Source organism: Geotrypetes seraphini, chromosome 13 (assembly GCF_902459505.1).
Source record: "Geotrypetes seraphini chromosome 13, aGeoSer1.1, whole genome shotgun sequence".
Taxonomy (NCBI): Eukaryota; Metazoa; Chordata; class Amphibia; order Gymnophiona; family Dermophiidae; genus Geotrypetes; species Geotrypetes seraphini.
Genome location: NC_047096.1, coordinates 7,350,528 through 7,368,031, shown reverse-complemented (window position 1 = coordinate 7,368,031; position 17,504 = coordinate 7,350,528). Strand labels below are relative to the sequence as shown.

At 42.1% G+C, this 17,504-nt stretch overlaps 2 protein-coding genes across 5 annotated transcripts in view; one reads left to right on the top strand and one right to left on the bottom strand.

Annotated features, from left to right (window-relative positions):
* Positions 1-1,109, bottom strand: part of CAPZA1 (capping actin protein of muscle Z-line subunit alpha 1) — a 28,870-nt gene extending 27,761 nt beyond the window's left edge. Inside the window, exon 1 of the mRNA XM_033917539.1 lies at positions 983-1,109. Coding sequence (XP_033773430.1) covers positions 983-1,084 — 102 coding nt within the window. The 5' untranslated portion in view covers positions 1,085-1,109. The remainder of the gene's footprint in view (positions 1-982) is intronic.
* The window catches only part of ST7L (suppression of tumorigenicity 7 like), an 83,602-nt gene that overhangs the window by 10,428 nt on the left and 55,670 nt on the right, over positions 1-17,504 (top strand). Inside the window, exons 1-3 of one of the 4 annotated variants that reach the window (XM_033917538.1) lie at positions 1,230-1,272; positions 6,424-6,506; positions 10,111-10,273. In XM_033917538.1, the coding sequence (XP_033773429.1) occupies positions 1,260-1,272; positions 6,424-6,506; positions 10,111-10,273 (259 nt within the window). In that variant the 5' untranslated portion in view covers positions 1,230-1,259. Of the gene's footprint in view, positions 1-1,229; positions 1,273-1,431; positions 1,705-6,423; positions 6,507-10,110; positions 10,274-17,504 lie in introns of those variants that run through there. The other 3 variants (XM_033917536.1, XM_033917535.1, XM_033917537.1) reach the window with 3 other exon arrangements.

Here is a 17,504-nt window from a genome sequence, read left to right as displayed (position 1 = left end):
GGTTTCCATGGGTGGGATGGTTAAGATGGGCTGGAGTGGAGCTTTGATGGAGACTCCAGTAGATGGAACCTAAGCACACTACTGGCCCGGGCTCTGGGTTTCTGCCCAGAAATATCTACGAAAAAGAACCATTTAAACTAAATAATTAATTTATGGAGCAGGTTGGGCAGACTGGATGGACCACTCGGTCTTTATCTGCCGTCATTTACTATGTCAGTTGACCACCCTCGGAGGCAGCTCTCAAACCCCTCAAATCGCTGCAGTCCAGCAATCTTCTCAGAAGGAAGTTCTCATCTACACACCACAGCCTCTTGGTCTACTGCAGGGGTGTCCCAAGTCCCTCCTGGAGGGCCGCAATCCAGTCGGGTTTTCAGGATTTCCCCAATGAATATGCATGAGATTTATTAGCATACAATGAAAACAGTGCATGCAAATAGATCTCATGCATAATCATTGAGGAAATCCTGAAAACCCGACTGGATTGCAGCCCTCCAGGAGGGATTTTGACACCCCTGGTCTACTGTTTTTATCATGTTGACAGCGCTGTACATTTAAACATGCTCTAGATGGCCCCCTGCTCTGAAGAGCTTACAATGTAATTTAGACAGGCAGGACATTTAGGAGCCTCTTAAGTTTTATTAGCAATGTAGGACTATTAAAAAAATAATCATTCTTAAAGCGAGAGCTCATTTCGGGTACAATGAACACAATACAATGCGGAATTAATTTGCGGTTTCTTCAAAGTCTCCCCCCCAGAAATAAAATAAATCATAAGAAGGAAACTAGTTCGGGCCTGCGGAACTAGAGGCACTGAACATTTGGGTGGGCCGGGCCCACCCGGGAGGACCAGGGAAACCCCCGCCCACCGCAAGCGTCTGCCCCGGTTCTGCCGGGGGGGGGGGTCGGAAAAGCCCGTCAGCCGCTCACCCGGAGGCCTCGGAATGCTCCGGGGCCGGAAGGCGAGGGTAAACGGGCGCCTTACCTTCTCCTCTTCGGAAACTCGATCCTCCGTGTCCGCCATCTTGGCTGCCTTTCGCCGCCCGAGAAGCCAGCGGGAGGGAGGTGGGGAAGAGGCGCCGCCCATTCCGGAAGTGACGAGGCGCCGCCCGAGAAGCCAGCGGGAGGGAGGTGGGGAAGAGGCGCCGCCCATTCCGGAAGTGACGCGGCGCCGCTTCTTTTTCTTATTCTCCTTACTTCCATTGCTTTCAATGGAAGTAAAACCCGGATGTCTCAGTCCGTCCCCTTTTTTCTGGAGCCCAATGGTCACTCTAGGTATGGATTATAAATTAATCAATGTGCCCTAGGAAGAGGGTTCTGACGTGCTGAAAAATCCAATAAGAAAATAACAAGGTTAACTCTGAGAAGCACTACATCAGTGCGCTCTTTCCGGAACTGGGCGCGCAGGCTCCGCCCACCGGCGCCCCAAAGCCGCTTATCCCCGCCCCCTTCCCAGAATGCCCTGCGTCAACATGGCGGACAGCGGTAGCGGTACCGGCGCTAGCAGCAGCAGCGATAGCGACTCGAGTGCCTCGGCCGGCGGGAGCCTCGACGGGCGGCCGGCGGGCGCCGCTCAGCTCTTGCGGCCGCTGCGCGGCATTTGCAGCCGCTCCGCGCCCTGGCTGTGGGCGCTCTGGCTGCTGCTGCTCCTCGTCCTGCTCTACGCGCTGAGGGAGCCTTTGAGGCTGTGTGAGAACGTTGTGGCGGGTAAGAGGGCGGGGCTTAAGCTCCCCCCTTCAGCTTTCTATGCAAAGCTCTCCCTGGGCTGCATGGTGGGCTTTGCACGTGCTGGACCCAACCACTACATAAAGAAGAGGAAGAGGAGGGGTGTTTCAGCTTCATTTAACTCAGGGGTCTCAAAGTCCCTCCTGGAGGGCCGCAATACAGTCTGGTTTTCAGGATTTCCCCAATGAATATGCATTGAAAGCAGTGCATGCACATAGATCTCATGCATATTCATTAGGGAAATCCTGAAAACCTGACTGGATTGCGACCCTCAAGGAGGGACTGAGATCCCTTATAGGTCCAACTCAGCCCCTAAAAGACAAATACTCTAGGACAGGGTGTCAAAGTCCCTCCTCGAGGGCCGCAATCCAGTCGGGTTTTCAGGATTTCCCCAATGAATATGCATTGAAAGCAGTGCATGCACATAAATCTCATGCATATTCATTGGGAAAATCCTGAAAACCCGACTGGATTGCGGCCCTGGAGGAGGGACTTTGACACCCCTGATAACTGATTGGTGCCTCTGACAATAACTGGTTAACGCTGAACTGGAAGCTGCTGTTGGGGGAGGGTCCTTACAGGGTCAGAGTTGACACTTGGTCAGTTATTCTGCACTTGACAAGCCAGGTTAATGGCAAAGAAGGTCTGCATACAAGTCAGTCCTATCTTCCTGTGGTAACCCCGCAGCTGGTTAAAGTGCTGACTGTCACCTTTAACTGGTTCTGGAAATTCAGAAATTCAGCGCTGGCACCCGGGACATGGGTGTTGAATTTCCAGGAACAACAGAGTTGGCGGTCAGCAAAACACGGAACACCATCAGCTAAATATTGGGCCCAGTATAAGTACCTCTAGTGCAGGGGTGTCAAAGTCCCTCCTCATGAATATACATGAGATCTATTTGCATGCACTGCTTTCATTGTATGCTAATAGATCTCATGCATATTAATTGGGGAAATCCTGAAAACCCGACTGGATTGTGGCCTCGAAGAGGGACTTTGACACCCCTGCTCTAGTGAGAGCAGTCTCTCTGTCTCACTCTCTTTTTGAAGAAATGAGCATTTCCCCCAACCTATGCAGATCCATTTGAAGAAATTAGTAACATAGTAAATGACTGCAGATAAAGACCTGTGTGGTCTGTCCAGTCTGCCCTTCAGGATGCCGTGGTCCAAGTTACACGGGGCTGCCACTTTATCCGGGCACTATGGCATACAGCAAGTATAAGCTTAAACATAGAAACACTCTATACCCTTAATATACTCTAATATGCCCCCAACTAATGCTAAATGCCTCTATTTACCCAACACTTACCACCTTAAGATCTTGACAACTCTCTGGTAATTCATATGTAACTTTTACGACATCTCTTATGCTAATCCTGTAAACTTTTATGTAATTTCTGAAAACTTATGTAATCCGCCTTGAACCGCAAGGTATTGGCGGAATAGAAATAACTAATGTAATGTAATGATGGCAGATACAGGCCAAATGGCCCATCCAATCTACCTATTTGCAGCATCCACTATATCCTCCTCTCCCTAAGAGATCCCACATGCCTCTCCCGCGTTTTCTTGAATTTAGACACAGTCTTTGTCTCCACCACCTCTACCAGGAGACTATCCCAGCATCTACCATGCTCTCTGTAAAAAGGTATTTCCTTAGATTATTCCTGAGCCTGTTACCACTTAATTTCATCTTATGTCCTCTCATTCCGGAGCTTCCTTTCAATTGAAAGAAAATCAACTCATGAGCATTTATGCCTCCTACGTATTTAAACATCTCTGTCGTACCTCTCTCTTGCCTTTACTCTGAAGTATACATATTGAGATCTTTAAGTCTGTCCCCATGTGCCTTATGAAGAAGACCACTGACTGTTTTAGTAGCCTTACTGGACTGACTCCATCCTGTTTATATCTAAATGGAGTCTTATATATGGGCATGAATACCTCCTTTTTCCTACTGGCCGTACCTCTCTCCGTGCACCCTTCTAGCTTTTGCTGTCACCTTTTCAACATGTTTAGCCACCTTAAGATCATGACATACCATGTGCATCCCGTCCCGCTCCTCTTTTGTGCACAAAAGCTTTTCACCCCCTAAACTGTACCGTTCCCTTGAATTTTTATTGCCCAAATGCATAACCTTACATTTCTTAGTATTGAATCTTATCTGCCAAATTTCAGACCATTCTTCAAGCTTTGCTAAGTCCTTCCTCGTATCATTCACAGCATCAGGGGTGCCTAGTGCAGATTGTCATATCATCCACAAAGAGGGAAATCTTACCCAAAAGCCTTAGCAATATCACAAAAATGTTAAAAAGAACAGACTGAAGAACCGAACCTTGAGTTATATGACTGGTAACATCCCTTTCCTCAGAGTGATTTCCATTGACCACTACTCTCTGTCATCTTCCACTCAAACAGTTCCTGACCCAGTCTATCACTTTGGTGCCCATACCGAGAGCACTCGGTTTTTGACGCCTGTGAGGAACAGTGTCGAAGGCTTTGCTAAAATCTAAATACACGACATCTAGCACACACCTATCCAATTCTCTGGTCACCCAGTCAAAGAAATTGATCAGATTTGTCCAGCAAGACCTGCGTTTAGTAAATCCATATTGCCTCGGGTCCTGTAATCTACTGGATTCCATAAACATCACTGTTTTAGTGAGTGAAATGGTGTGGTAGCTGTGTTAGTCCACTTTATAGAAATTAATAGAAATAAAAGTAATAGAGATGCCAATAAATTATTGACATTAATTTGGGTTTTCATGCTGATCTGCTCAAATGCTATTCTAAAACTGCATGCCTAAATTGCCTTGTGTGTAATCCAAAAGGAGATGTGGCCATGGGATGCACATGAGTGGGTCAGGGGTGTTCCCAAAATTTAAATGCAGTGTTATAGAATACCTGGGTTGTGTGTCCAGCTTGCGCACGAGGATATGCATTGTTTCAGCAGATGTAAGTCCTCGCACCCAAACTTGGGCACAGGAATTCTCATTGAGCACCGTTCTGTAAAGGGCACACAACCCGGATTTTTCCCAATACCTGTCTTTGAGCACCGTTTACCGAATCTGGCCCTTTATGCTTTACAGTTTGCCATATGAGGTCTCCGTGACTCGTGAACATCTCTGTTTAATTGCCAATGGAAAGGGCTTTTGGGGCCGGTTTCTGAAAACGGCGCCGTTATCGGCAGCTGCCACTTATGTGTCAATCACACCGTTTAGAGAATCGCACCACCGGCAAAGGTAGGCACCAGAAATGTAGGCCAAGGTTTTCAAGGCCTACCTTTGACAAGAATCGTGCCCCCGGAGGCGCCTATCGGTACCTAATGCCACTTCCGGCGCCAGTAGGTGTCTCTGGAGGTGTGATTCCAGTGCCATTTTTTTAGGTGCTGCTAGGCAACTTGGAATTTCTCTTAAGTCTGTTTTTAAACGGTGTTTTGGACTTACTGGTGCCATTTATAGAATATGGGCCTTTGTGTTTCAAGTCAAGTTCAAGTTTCAAGTTTAATGGTTCTTTTGATTAATCGCTTAATCATAGTTCTAAGCGATGAACAATTTAAAATACATTCAATGGGAAACAATACAATACAAACTTTAAACAATAACATCATAGGGTTAAAGATTAGCTCATCATATTCATAACATAAGGTAAAAAGGGGATGTGAAATACAATTCAATATAGAAAAGCAGAACAAAAAAGGAAAAATACACGAGGGAAACAAATAAAAGCATAATAATACAGTAAAATCAATTAAATACCAAAGGCATCTTTAAAAATAAATGTTTTTAGATTACTTTTGAATTTTCCCAGATCCTGCTCCTTTCGTAAATAAATTGGAAGGGCGTTCCAAGTCTGTGGAGCGGTTACCGAAAAAATAAACTGCCATCTTGTATTGATAATCTTAAGCGAAGGAATAGCTAATAAATTTTGCTCATTTGATCTAAGAGCTCTATTTGGATTATATGGAATTAAGCATTTATATATAAATGCTGGAGTTTTATTGAAAAGAGATTTAAAGGTGAGCAAGCAAAGTTTATATGTTATCCGATGAATAACTGGAAGCCAGTGTGCATTTTTTAAAAGAGGTGTAACATGATCAAACTTTCTAGATTTGGTTATAAGTTTAATGGAAACAGAAGATGTTTAATTTCATTCAATGATATACCCTTAAAGAGTGCATTACAATAGTCTATTTTAGAAATCACCAAAGAGTTAATAAGAATATTTAATGATTTTGGACATAGAAATTTTGAAATTGATCGAATTTTACGTAATCTATAGAAGGTAGTTTTAACAATATTACTGATGTGATTATGAAAATTCAATTTGCTGTCAAAAGTCAAAAGCGCATGCGGATTTAAGTATTTAATAGACTTAATACCACTGTTGAACAGACCAGTATCAAAGTAGTTTGCAATAAAAAAAAAAGTCCAAACAAAAATATATAAGAAATGAAACACGAGGAGCTTAACAAATTTAACATAAAGAATAAATCATAGTTTATAAAAGCTGCAATGTCTGTGGTTTTACTTTAATTAAGCAAGCATAAAGACATCCTCCTAAAATACATATAATGTTAACTGAGATTCATGCAAGTTGCCCAGATTGTTTAAAAATTGGCTCCCTGCTGTGTATTATGTATGATAGCGATGTTTATTTTCATCAGAACTACCTTTTGACTTTCTTGTTTTCCTTGTTGTAGTGACTCTGTTTTTGAACACATTAACACCCAAATTCTTTGTTGCACTTACTGGGACCTCATCTCTCATCTCTGGTCTTATATTGGTAAGTAGTCTCTTCTCTTTCCCTTACTACATGGCGTTCTGGGTGGATCACATTTCGTGCAGGAATGAGGATTCGGTAGAAGCACTTTTCCTTTCCGTAGACCAGCTGGTGAATTGATCCTGCGACAGAAATAGTTGACTTACAAAGGCTCTTTTTTTAATGTCCTGACTACATGTGGGATTTCTTTGCTATCAATGAAAATTTGCTAGCAAAGTAATTAGACGGAAACTCTCCAGAAGAGGAAAAGATTGACCGTATTCTGAGCAATTTGGTAAGCAGCTGAGTCCATCATGCACCCATCTGTAATAAAGATGTAATGTAATGTAATTTATTTCTTATATACCACTACATTCGTTAAGTTCTAAGCGGTTTACAGAAAATATACATTAAAATTAAAAATAAGAAAATAATAAAGGTACTTAAAAAAATTCCCTTTCTGTCCCGAAGGCTCACAATCTAACTAAAGTACTTGGAGATTAATAAATAAATTAAAAATAAATATAGAAGAGGGAATAGAAATATACATTTTAACAAGACAGCATCGAATTAAATTATTTGGTAGATAGAAGAGAGAAGATTAAAGAGTAAATGCATAAGGTGAGACCGTTAAACAATAGAATTCTGGCTAAATTTAAAATGACAGAAATGGTATTAAACTAAGAAAAAAGGCATAACAATAAATAAGATTAAAGATAATTCATAAGCAAGTAGGGAAAGAAAATAAAATAATATTTTGTCTTTAAAAAAAAAGGGCTTCTTCATGGAAGAGACTTGGTTGATTGTCCCTGGATGTTATGTCTTCTTCCCTTTGATGGACTCTTATCCTTCTCACGACTCATTGTCCGTATCACATCTGCCATCCTAATTGTTGCCACTAAGAATTTAGCCAGAAGTTACCTATATGCATTTGGGTTCTAAAGTACACTGTGCTAGATCCACTCTTCGTTTACTGAAGATGGAAATAACCGTATGCTAACTTAAAATGACCAAATTGTATGCCAAACGTGACTCTCTGTATATCTAAACTAAACTCTCTGTATATCTAATATGAATCCATGTAAATTCATAAACTGTTTGTCTATACATTATGTATGTCAAACCTTGTAACCCTTCTGAGCTCGCTGGAGAGGATAGGATGTACAATTAACCAAATTATTGGATTTTGGGATTCACCTTAACTAGTTGTGCTGCTTGAGGTGGTGCAAGCCAGAGGCAGGGTAATATGGGAAACTATGATTAAAGTCATCAGAAACAAAACAAAAAGGTTTTAATGAATTCTGCCAGAGCAAACAATTTGTAATAGGGCAAACAAACTATCCTTTTATGTGTGAAAATAAAAAAAAGTTACAGAAATTCTAATATGTGACTGGTCGATTTAAGCATTCTTAATGTTTTGAATCTGCAACTTTAGTCTAGTTTCAAAGACAATCAGATTTAAACTTGGGTACCTCACGTATATTTTCCCCATAGGCACAACATGGGTAAAAAAAAAAGCATTTATTGACCAAAAATGAGTTCTGTATAGCCCCGCTAACCCACAGAGTTTTTGGGAATAATTTAATCAAACTATGCGGTCTTACTTTCATTATTGCCATATGAAAAGTTAGTGGTAAAGATTTCTCTATGGCAAACACCCCCCTCCCCAAAGTTCAATGATAGTTTAAATCGATAAAATTCTTGCCCCTAGGAAGCACCTCTTAAGTTTAACTAACATTATTACTACTAATAATCATCTCTATAGCACTATTAGATGTAGGCATATAAGCGACAATCCCTGTTCGAGAGTTTACAGATTCTGTACCAAAGTAAGGAAGTTCTTCTTCACCCAGAGAGTGTTAGAAAACTGGAACGCTCTTCCGGAGTCTGTCATAGGGGAAAACACCCTCCAGGGATTCAAGACAAAGTTAGACCAGTTCCTGCTGAACCAGAATGTACGCAGGTAGGGCTAGTCTCAGGGCGCTGGTCTTTGACCAAAGGCCGCCACGTGAGCAGACTGCTGGGCATGATGGACCACTGGTCTGACCCAGCAGCGGCAATTCTTATGTTCTTAATCAAACAGAAGAAATAAAAAATTAGGGAATTACTTATGGTTGGAATGATAAAACAGAAATGGTTACTAAGAGTTACTAAGTGACTAAGAGTTAAGAGATACAAGCAGCTGGTAACTGATTTGGGTGACCTGATCAGTGAATTTTTTTTTTAAGATTTATATATAGATTTCATAGTTTGTGCTGGCTAAGAAAAATGTAATTTGATGTGTTCAATGCTACCACATCTTTTTTGAAATCTTGAAAGAATTAACCTAATTTCCATTTATGTTTGATGTTTGGGCCTGTTTTGTATGTACGTGTATATACTTTATAATATATATTTACACTTTATAATATATACTAGTATTTTAGCCCGTTACATTAACAGATGCTAGAATATATGTTTGTCTGTCTTTATTTCTGTCTCTCTCTCCCTCTCGCTGTCTTTCTTGCTGTCTGTCTCTGTCCCTGGCCCCCTTTGTCTGTCTGTCTTTCTGTGTATCTCTCTGCCCTTGTGTCTTTCTTCTTTTCTTTCTGTCTCCCTTCCTCCCACTGTCCGTCTGTCTGTCTTTCTATCTGTCTTTCTATCTATCTGTCTCTCTCCCTGCCTCCTATGCAGCAGCATTTCTCTCCCACCACTTCCCTGTGCAGCAGCCAAAGCAGCATTCCCTCCCCCTCCATTTCCCTCCCCCTCACAACACTTCCCTGTGCAGCAGCAGTAGCGTTTCCTCTACCCCCCCTTTCCCTTCCCGCAGTCTGTCCAGCTCCCTTAGTCCCTTATCGCCCCCCCTTCCCTTCCCGCGGTCCCGACTACGTGCCTGGCGATTCCAGCAGCGTGTGCAGCAGTCTTCACACGCTGCTTCGGGTCCTTCTGCCATGATTTACTCTGGCACGTCCCTGATGACATCAGAGACGCGGCAGAGCAAATCAGGGCAGTAGAAGGGCCCGAAGCAGCGTGTGAAGACTGCTGCACACGCTGCTGGAATCGCCAGGTTCGTAGTCGGGACCGTGGGAAGGGAAGTAGGGCAGCGGCAAAGGACTCGGGTCCCAGGCGGCGGGGTCAGCGCAAGAGCCGGGGCGGAAAGTTGCTGGGCTCCTCAGGTCTGTCGTGGAGGCCGGGCTGGCTCCGTTTCTCGGTTCGTCCCGGGGAGGGGGGGCAGGAGCCGCTCTTTGTGCCCCAGCCCTTCAGAGGGTGTGTGTGAGTAGCCGGGAGGGCTAGGCGGTGACAGGGGCTGCGGCGGCCGTCTCCGAGTGACACCAACTCTCTCTTCTCCTTTTCTGTCGCTCCCGGACCGCTGCCCCGCACCCTCTGACAACTATGGTACATTTTTACTTTCCCCCTCTGTGGCTGTCTTTAAATGTCCCGCCGCCGAACGCGCCTGTTGCGTCTCTAGCGCACCTTCAGATATGTAGTAAGCGCGCATGCACACTCTTGCCGGCACATCCCGACAGATCAGATCTCAGGGAACACGCGGTGAGAGTGTGCATGCGTGCTTAACGTTTTATTATTATAGATATATACACTTTATAATATATATTTACACTTTATGATGGCATGTTATCTCCTTTTCCAGATATTTGAATGGTGGTACTTCAGGAGGTTTGGCACATCTTTCATTGAGCAAATGTCTGTAAGCCACCTGAGGCCCCTGATTGGAGTGGCCGAAAGCAGTTCTCCTGCGCCAGGATTTGCCCTCAACGGTGGGAACACTGAGCCCAGCAGTCAGAATTTATCAGGTGATACATGCATGGCCTTAAAGGCCAAGCTCAAGTCCTGTTGCTAGTGCTGGCACTTGAACAGACGGGTCATTTGTGGCAGAGATTTTTGATGAGCTGAATGCCTGTGTGTATGACCCAAGGTGTGTACAATGTAACAACAGTATAATGACCAAATGTAAGCATCAGATATTATCGGTGAAGTGAACCTAGGCTGGAGATAAGAAAATTAATTCCTACGGTGGTAGTAGCAATAACATGATACAATATCATAAATATACATGTTAAAATAGCACAGTAAAACAGTCATGTAACAAACTTCTGTCCCTTTGTCAATGCCTTTTGGAAGTTAATTTGGTCCCAAATTAATTAAATGTTAGAAAATCATGTTGCCCTATCCTATGATACTATTTTATTTGGAACGTCTATGAGATTCAAGAGTCAAATTTCAGCAAATAGCAATAAACTTTTGATGCCATTCAACATATTACTGGAAATTGGAAGGACTATACTAAACTTAATTATACCTTTTGGTAGAATTCAGTTTGTCATATTTATAAAATGGAGAGAGTGCTTGCTATACAGCAAGGAAATTATAATAGTTTTATTACATAGGACTATATTAAATGTGGGGATGGGAAGGTGATTTAATGGGTTTATTCCTGATGAATGGGATGGGTGGGGGAGGGGTCTTTTTTATATGCATTTGACAATCATTGTTAGAATGTCAAGTGATTTGTACGAATTATCTGATTGAATTTTGTACACTTGTTGCAAGAGTTAAAACTGAATAAAGAATTAAAAAAAACCCCAAACATATGATAAATGTCAGCAGGCTACAACAGCGAGTATCTTATGATAATTTTACTCCTGTTATCCAAATCTAGATAAACATTAAAATGGGGCTATATATAAACCACCTGTAATCTAACAGCAGTAATAAACAATTTATTCATGATTGTGCCAAAACTTAATCATTGAAAAAAAATTACATTTTAAAATGTGCTCAGAATATCAAGTGCCAATATTCACTGACCTAAACAGGCAACTTGTTGTTCCATCACTTCACAATCAATGTCCTATTAAAAGCTGTTAAAATAGTTAAAGAAGAAAGGGAGGGAGGGGATATGGGAGGGGGATTTATACTCTTTATTATAAATTATAAATAAAATATTATTAATAGATGGTATTCTTACATGAAAACAATGTAATAAAGGGAGGGGAAAAAGGTTAATAATTTAAAAAATAATTGATAAAATCATTACAATATACTGTATATGTTGTATAACTTTATAAGAAAAATAATTACAGTTATATGATATATAAAATCATAAGAAATATAAGATAAGAAATGTTATGTATAAAATACATTATAGAAATATCAAGTGTATTATTAAGATAATTGTATGAAAATTTATGACACTTGTTGTTAAATGAAAAAAAATCAATAAAAAACTTAAACTGTTAAAAGCTGCTAAATTATTCACATGTGCTCAGTGCTGTTTGAAATGAGTAAACCCGGAAAATATAATCCTGAAAATGCAGCTCTTTGGTTCGGCAAAACGTTCTCTAGCCAAATAAACTCCAATTGTGCCTCATAAATGAAAAAGTTTCTCCAAAATGTTCTCCAAATAGTTCACTTTCATTCTTCAACTTCTCTCGCTTTCCTGATTTCAAAGAAAACTTTCTGGATGAATGGGTGTAAGAGACCCTGGCTGGGTTTTCCAGGAACCCCCTTCTTCACCTGCACACAAACACTGAGGCAGATACGGTTGGAAAGTATAAGGAATACAGAAGTAGGTTGCCGGGCCTTTCTTCTGCACAGTATGCTTTCGATGTGGACACCGTTGTCGCATCAAACGCAGTCCTCCGCCTCCAACACGGCCCATCTGTTGCTGCCCAGATGGGTGGTATATCGTCAGTCTGTCATCTCCGCTGAAACCTGTCCGCCTTGTGAGGCCCTGCTGGTAGTGGAACTACCGACGACATAGCTTTCAGCTTCACAGATGCACACAAGCCCCAGTGGCATGGCACGCCCACGTACCGTGACTGGAGTACTTTTGTCTTTAGCAGCTCAAAATAAAAGGTAATGAGAGAAAAGAAGCAGCTGAGAGGCAGAAGATGGAGGTAAATTTGAGCCACTGTGAGATAAGCTGGAAGCAGTGGTATGTGCAGGCAGCCACGTGGCCGCTTTGAATTTCTTCTGGAGAAGGAAAGGTCATCACATTTAAATATGTCACAGGACGTGTTGAGGTGGAAGACGACATCTTCTTTCCCAAAGGACCCTCGGTCACAAGGGGGCACGCACTCAAACTCAGAGGAGGGAACTTTAATGGTGACACCAGGAAGTACTTCTTCACAGAAAGGGTGGTGGATCACTGGAACAAACTCCCGGTGCAGGTGATCAAGGCCACCAGCGTGCTCAACTTTAAGAATAAATGGGACATCCACGTGGGATCACTACGAGGGTCGAGCTAAGGAACCAAGTCATCAGCACCCAGACTTAATGGGGTGGGTCAGTAGAGTGGGCAGACTTGATGGGCTGTAGCCCTTTTCTGCCGTCATCTTTCTATGTTTCTATGTTCTATGTTTCACATGCATTGATTGACTTCCCATCCTAAGCCCCTAAATGAGTAGGCTCCTTTCACATTGGAGCCTCAGATCCCCTGCTACCACAGCCTCTTAAATCAATGTGGTTCCCTTAGGACAGGGGTTTCAAATTCCCTCCTTGAGGGTCGCAATCCAGTCGGGTTTTCATGATTTCCCTAATAAATATGCATTGAAAGCAGTGCATGCAAATAGATCTCATGCATATTCATTGGGGAAATCCTGAAAACCCGACTGGATTGCGGCCCTCAAGGAGGGACTTTGAAACCCCTGTCCTAAGGGAACCACATTGGTTTAAGAGGCTGTGGTAGCAGGGGATCTGAGGCTCCAATGTGAAAGGAGCCTACTCATTTAGGGGCTGGTTCAGATGGCAGTTCTGGCTCCCTTTTGGAATTTATTTTCACCCTTATTAAATCTCATCTCTGAGTAACAAAGGTTTTTGCAATGTTTGTCTTTTTAAATTTTTATATTTATTGAAATTTTTAGATTACAATCCAAGCATTAAAAAAACTCCCCAAACTTCTACAGAGAAAAAAACCCCAGCAAGCCAAGGAAATTATCCCTAAGCCTGTAATTATTCAGGTCAAAGAAAACAACTTGAAGAAATATATCAGCCTGACAATCCAGTTGGGAGCTAATCCATCAGCTATAATTCCACTGCAGCAGACATGGGTTCCTGCCCAGCTGAGACTATTTTGTTACTCAGGAATAAAGTCAACTGAGGGGGCTGGAAATAATATATATTTGAAATTGATATTTTATGACACATTTGCAAGAAAAGTTCAAAAAGAATAAGGCTCTTAGGGCCAAGACCCTGAGCCTCATCAGCAAAAACTGACTACGATGGTTCTGAGTAGGAAAACCTGAACTGTAAGTGAACAAAATATACTAACATGATGTGTAAAATAGAATTTTACTATCTGGTCCTGTCATAATCTAATGCAAAAGTCACAAGGAGAGTGGAAGAAATAATTTTATTGTGTTTATTATTTTGGATTGTTTTATTTTGTGATTATTTGTAAAGCTTATTTTTAAGCTAATATTTCCTTTGAACGTCAACAGCTCTTAAACTTTGGTTATTGGGTGATATATAAAATCTTGCAATAGAATTGCTTACATGGAAGATTCCAAAAAGCTGTTAGATCCAAGCTACTGTGTTTCCCCGAAAATAAGACAGGGTCTTATATTAATTTTTGCCCCCAAAAATGCATTATGATTATTTTCGGGGGATGTCTTTTTTTTAATGTACAACAATCATCTCTCCCTTCCTCTCCTCCACACCAATTCTTCCTCTTTCCTTTCTTCCCCCCTCCCCACCATGTGCAGCATCTTTCCTCCCCTCTTACCTATCCCCTTGTGCAGCATCTTTCTATCCCTCCCATCCACCTGTGCAGCAGAACCCCACCAATCCTCCCATCATGAGACTGACATACCTCTGAGGCATCCAAAAACAGCGGCAGCGCTCTGAACAGACCTTCCCTCTTCGGAATTTTTCTATCCCTCCCTCCCATCCCCCTGTGCAGCAGAACCCCACCGACCCTCCCACCGTGAGACTGACATAACTCTGAGGCATCCAAAAATAGCGGCAGCTCTCTGAACAGGCCTTCTCTCTGCGGCATTTTCTATCCCTCCCATCCCCCTGTGCAGCAGAACCCCACCGACCCTCCCACCGTGAGACTGACATAACTCCGAGGCATCCAAAAACAGCGGCAGTGCTCTGAACGGGCTGCTTCAGGGCCTTCCCTTTGCTGCAGAGGGAAGGCCCCGGCGGGGAAGGCCGCAAAGCGGCCCGTTCAGAGCGATGGTTAGCATGTGGTAATAAGCTGCACTAAGGCCCAGGTTCTCTAATCAGCGCCATTGTCAGTTGATGTAGGCATGAGATGGATGTAAATGAATCAAAAGATGCCCATATTGAAACCACGCCCATTCCACGCGTTTTCCCTTAGGCGTGAGTTTTCCTAATGGGCGTCCATTAAATTGTGCAGGCGCCTACAAAGTGACGTCCACGTGCCAATTATCGCTCATTAAGACCCTTAAATGGCTCATTAACCACTTAGTTTGGACACCTAAGTCCCGCTTAATGTTAGGTGGGACATTGGTGCCCTTTATAGAATCAGGGCCAAACTCTCCAGAAGAGGAAAAGATTGACCATATTCTGAGCAATTTGGTAAGCAGCTGAGACCATCATGCACCATCTGCATTTGGCTCTAAAGTACGCTGAGCTAGATCCACTGTTTGTTAACTGAAGATGGAAATAACCGTATGTAACTTAAAATGACCAAATTGTATGCTAATCTTGACTCTGTATATCTAAAGTTACTGAACACATGTCAATTTATAATCTGTTTGTCTATGTATTATGTATGTCAACCTTGTAAACCGTTCTGAACTCATTGGGGAGGACGGGATATATAATAAATGGTGTCCATGGGCTCCTGTAATTCTCCCAAATGTTCAGCGAGTGGGGCTCCATGTGCTCAGCTCTTCATTTATACTGAGCCATGTGGGCAGTCTAGAAAAACGTGACTCTCGAGGCGAGATTCCTGGGGGCTATTTGCTTGCATTCCAGGTTCCTATCTGTGGGAACCCATTCTACTTTTTACTGAGGCAAAAGTTTCAGGTCAGATGGTGCCGTTAGGTGATTTTAGCTTTTAATATAAATCAGATGGTCTTATCGCCTAAAGTGGAGAGAGAAAACTTGCTCTAGCATGCCCAGAGGAAGACATTGTTGAGGAACCTAAAAGTGAACAGTTGTCGGCATGATACTGTGATGTTTAGGGTTTAGCCAGAAAATTGGCCCAGCAGCCTTTGTTCAGGCCAGCTTTCTGGTTAGGCCCCAAACAGCACAATGTCATGCGGACACCAGTGTCTTTGGAGGGTGGGAAGATTTTTAAAACCTTCTCGAAGAGGGGAAGAAAGGTGAAACTGCATCTAAGTTGAACGTAGTACATGAAAATAATCTTTTGATCTATATACACAGGACGTGTGTAGGGGTAGAACAGAATTAAGGCAACTTCTTGAGCAGCAGTGGTTCTCATAAGTTTTTATAGGTACTTGCATATCCTCATCAGGAAGGACACCGCTTTTGGGGCAGATGTGCCTAGACTGTACAAGGGTATCTGTCAAAAAGATATCTGCCGCTTACAGTTGATACAAAATACGGCCATAAAAATGATTGCAAAGAAGAAAAAATTGGATTGTGTCACTCCACTGCTAAAATCCGCTCATTGGCTACCAATCCCACTAAAGAACCGGCCTTTATTCATAAACTCCTTATCCCGCATGAACCTACACGAGTCTTAAGATCCTTCTCCATATACCATCATGGAAAATTATCGGCTCACGTCAGGCTACTTCCTTCACAGTTACTGCTCCTATGTTGTGGATGGAACTCCTGTATATTAGGGAGGAGAAAAATTTAGCCAAATTTAAGGGAAATTTTAAAGACTTAGCTTTTCCCGGATTCATATGACTCAAAAATAGATCTTAAATATGGTCAGATTTCTTTGATAATTCTAACTGCCTCCCCTTCCTATTGTGGTCTCCTTTTTTGTATTCTTTTCTTTAAATTTGTAGTTCTCTCACCTTTCCTACCCGTTTCTGTTAGTCAAATGTTTGTTCAGTCGAAATCTGTCAAATTATGTCTCCCTCCTTTTAATAGAACTTGTAAAACGCTTAGAATTCTTGATTGGCGTTTAATCAAAATTTTAATAAACTTGGAAACTTCACCATGTGATTTGTATAGGGGCTGCTCTGTTACATCCCTGTTTATCTGGACTGATCTGATCTGATGATAAAGAAGGAAACATTAAGGTCCCACCTGTCTTTGAGTCTTACCAGATAACCTAGAGTTCCAGCCTGTTTCTAAGGTTAAGCTGGGTTTGCTTTGGATAGTATAGTTAGGAAAGGTCTAAATTTATTTTGTTACAGAGATGCTGGCTGCACAGTACCCTTTTTTTAAGGAAGGGATTACAAAGTCTGTGCTCTCTGTCTTCATGTAATGGAAGAGAGGCATAACCCAGTCATCTGAACTAGTCTGGTAGGACTCGAGGAAAGAAAATTAACGGGTAAAATCAAGTTTTTTCTTATGGCAAACTAGTCTAATATTAGTAATTTTGCTTTTTCAGGAATGTAATGCAGTACAGTTCATTTCAGTTTTGATTTCCATGTGCAGGTTGTGGCAGGAGGAATTTGGGATAAAAGCATAATAGTGCATATACAATCAATTTTATTGATTGATTCAGAGCCTTGTCTTGAGAGAAGGGACTTAATCTGTGATATGTGACAGATTCCTCCAATAACACTAACAATATCTACAGTTAAGTTTTTCAGTTCTGGGAGACTCCTGTAATGTAGACGGACATGATTATATATATGAAATATATGATTATATATATTAAGCAATTTCATTGCAGATGTTAACTCTGATCCTAATGTGCTTTGGGAGTTGCATTTCCCTCATAGATAATTGGGATTATATAATATCTACCTTGCTTTGGAAAGGGTACCATGTAGATCATAATTTTCTCTTTAGTTTGGAGGGGGGGGGGTCATGTCTCTACCATTGCAGGTAGCACTCACTTTCGCAAACTGTCCCAAGCTCTCATGAAACTGGAGCTCATGTGACGCAGCTAAGAAACAGTTC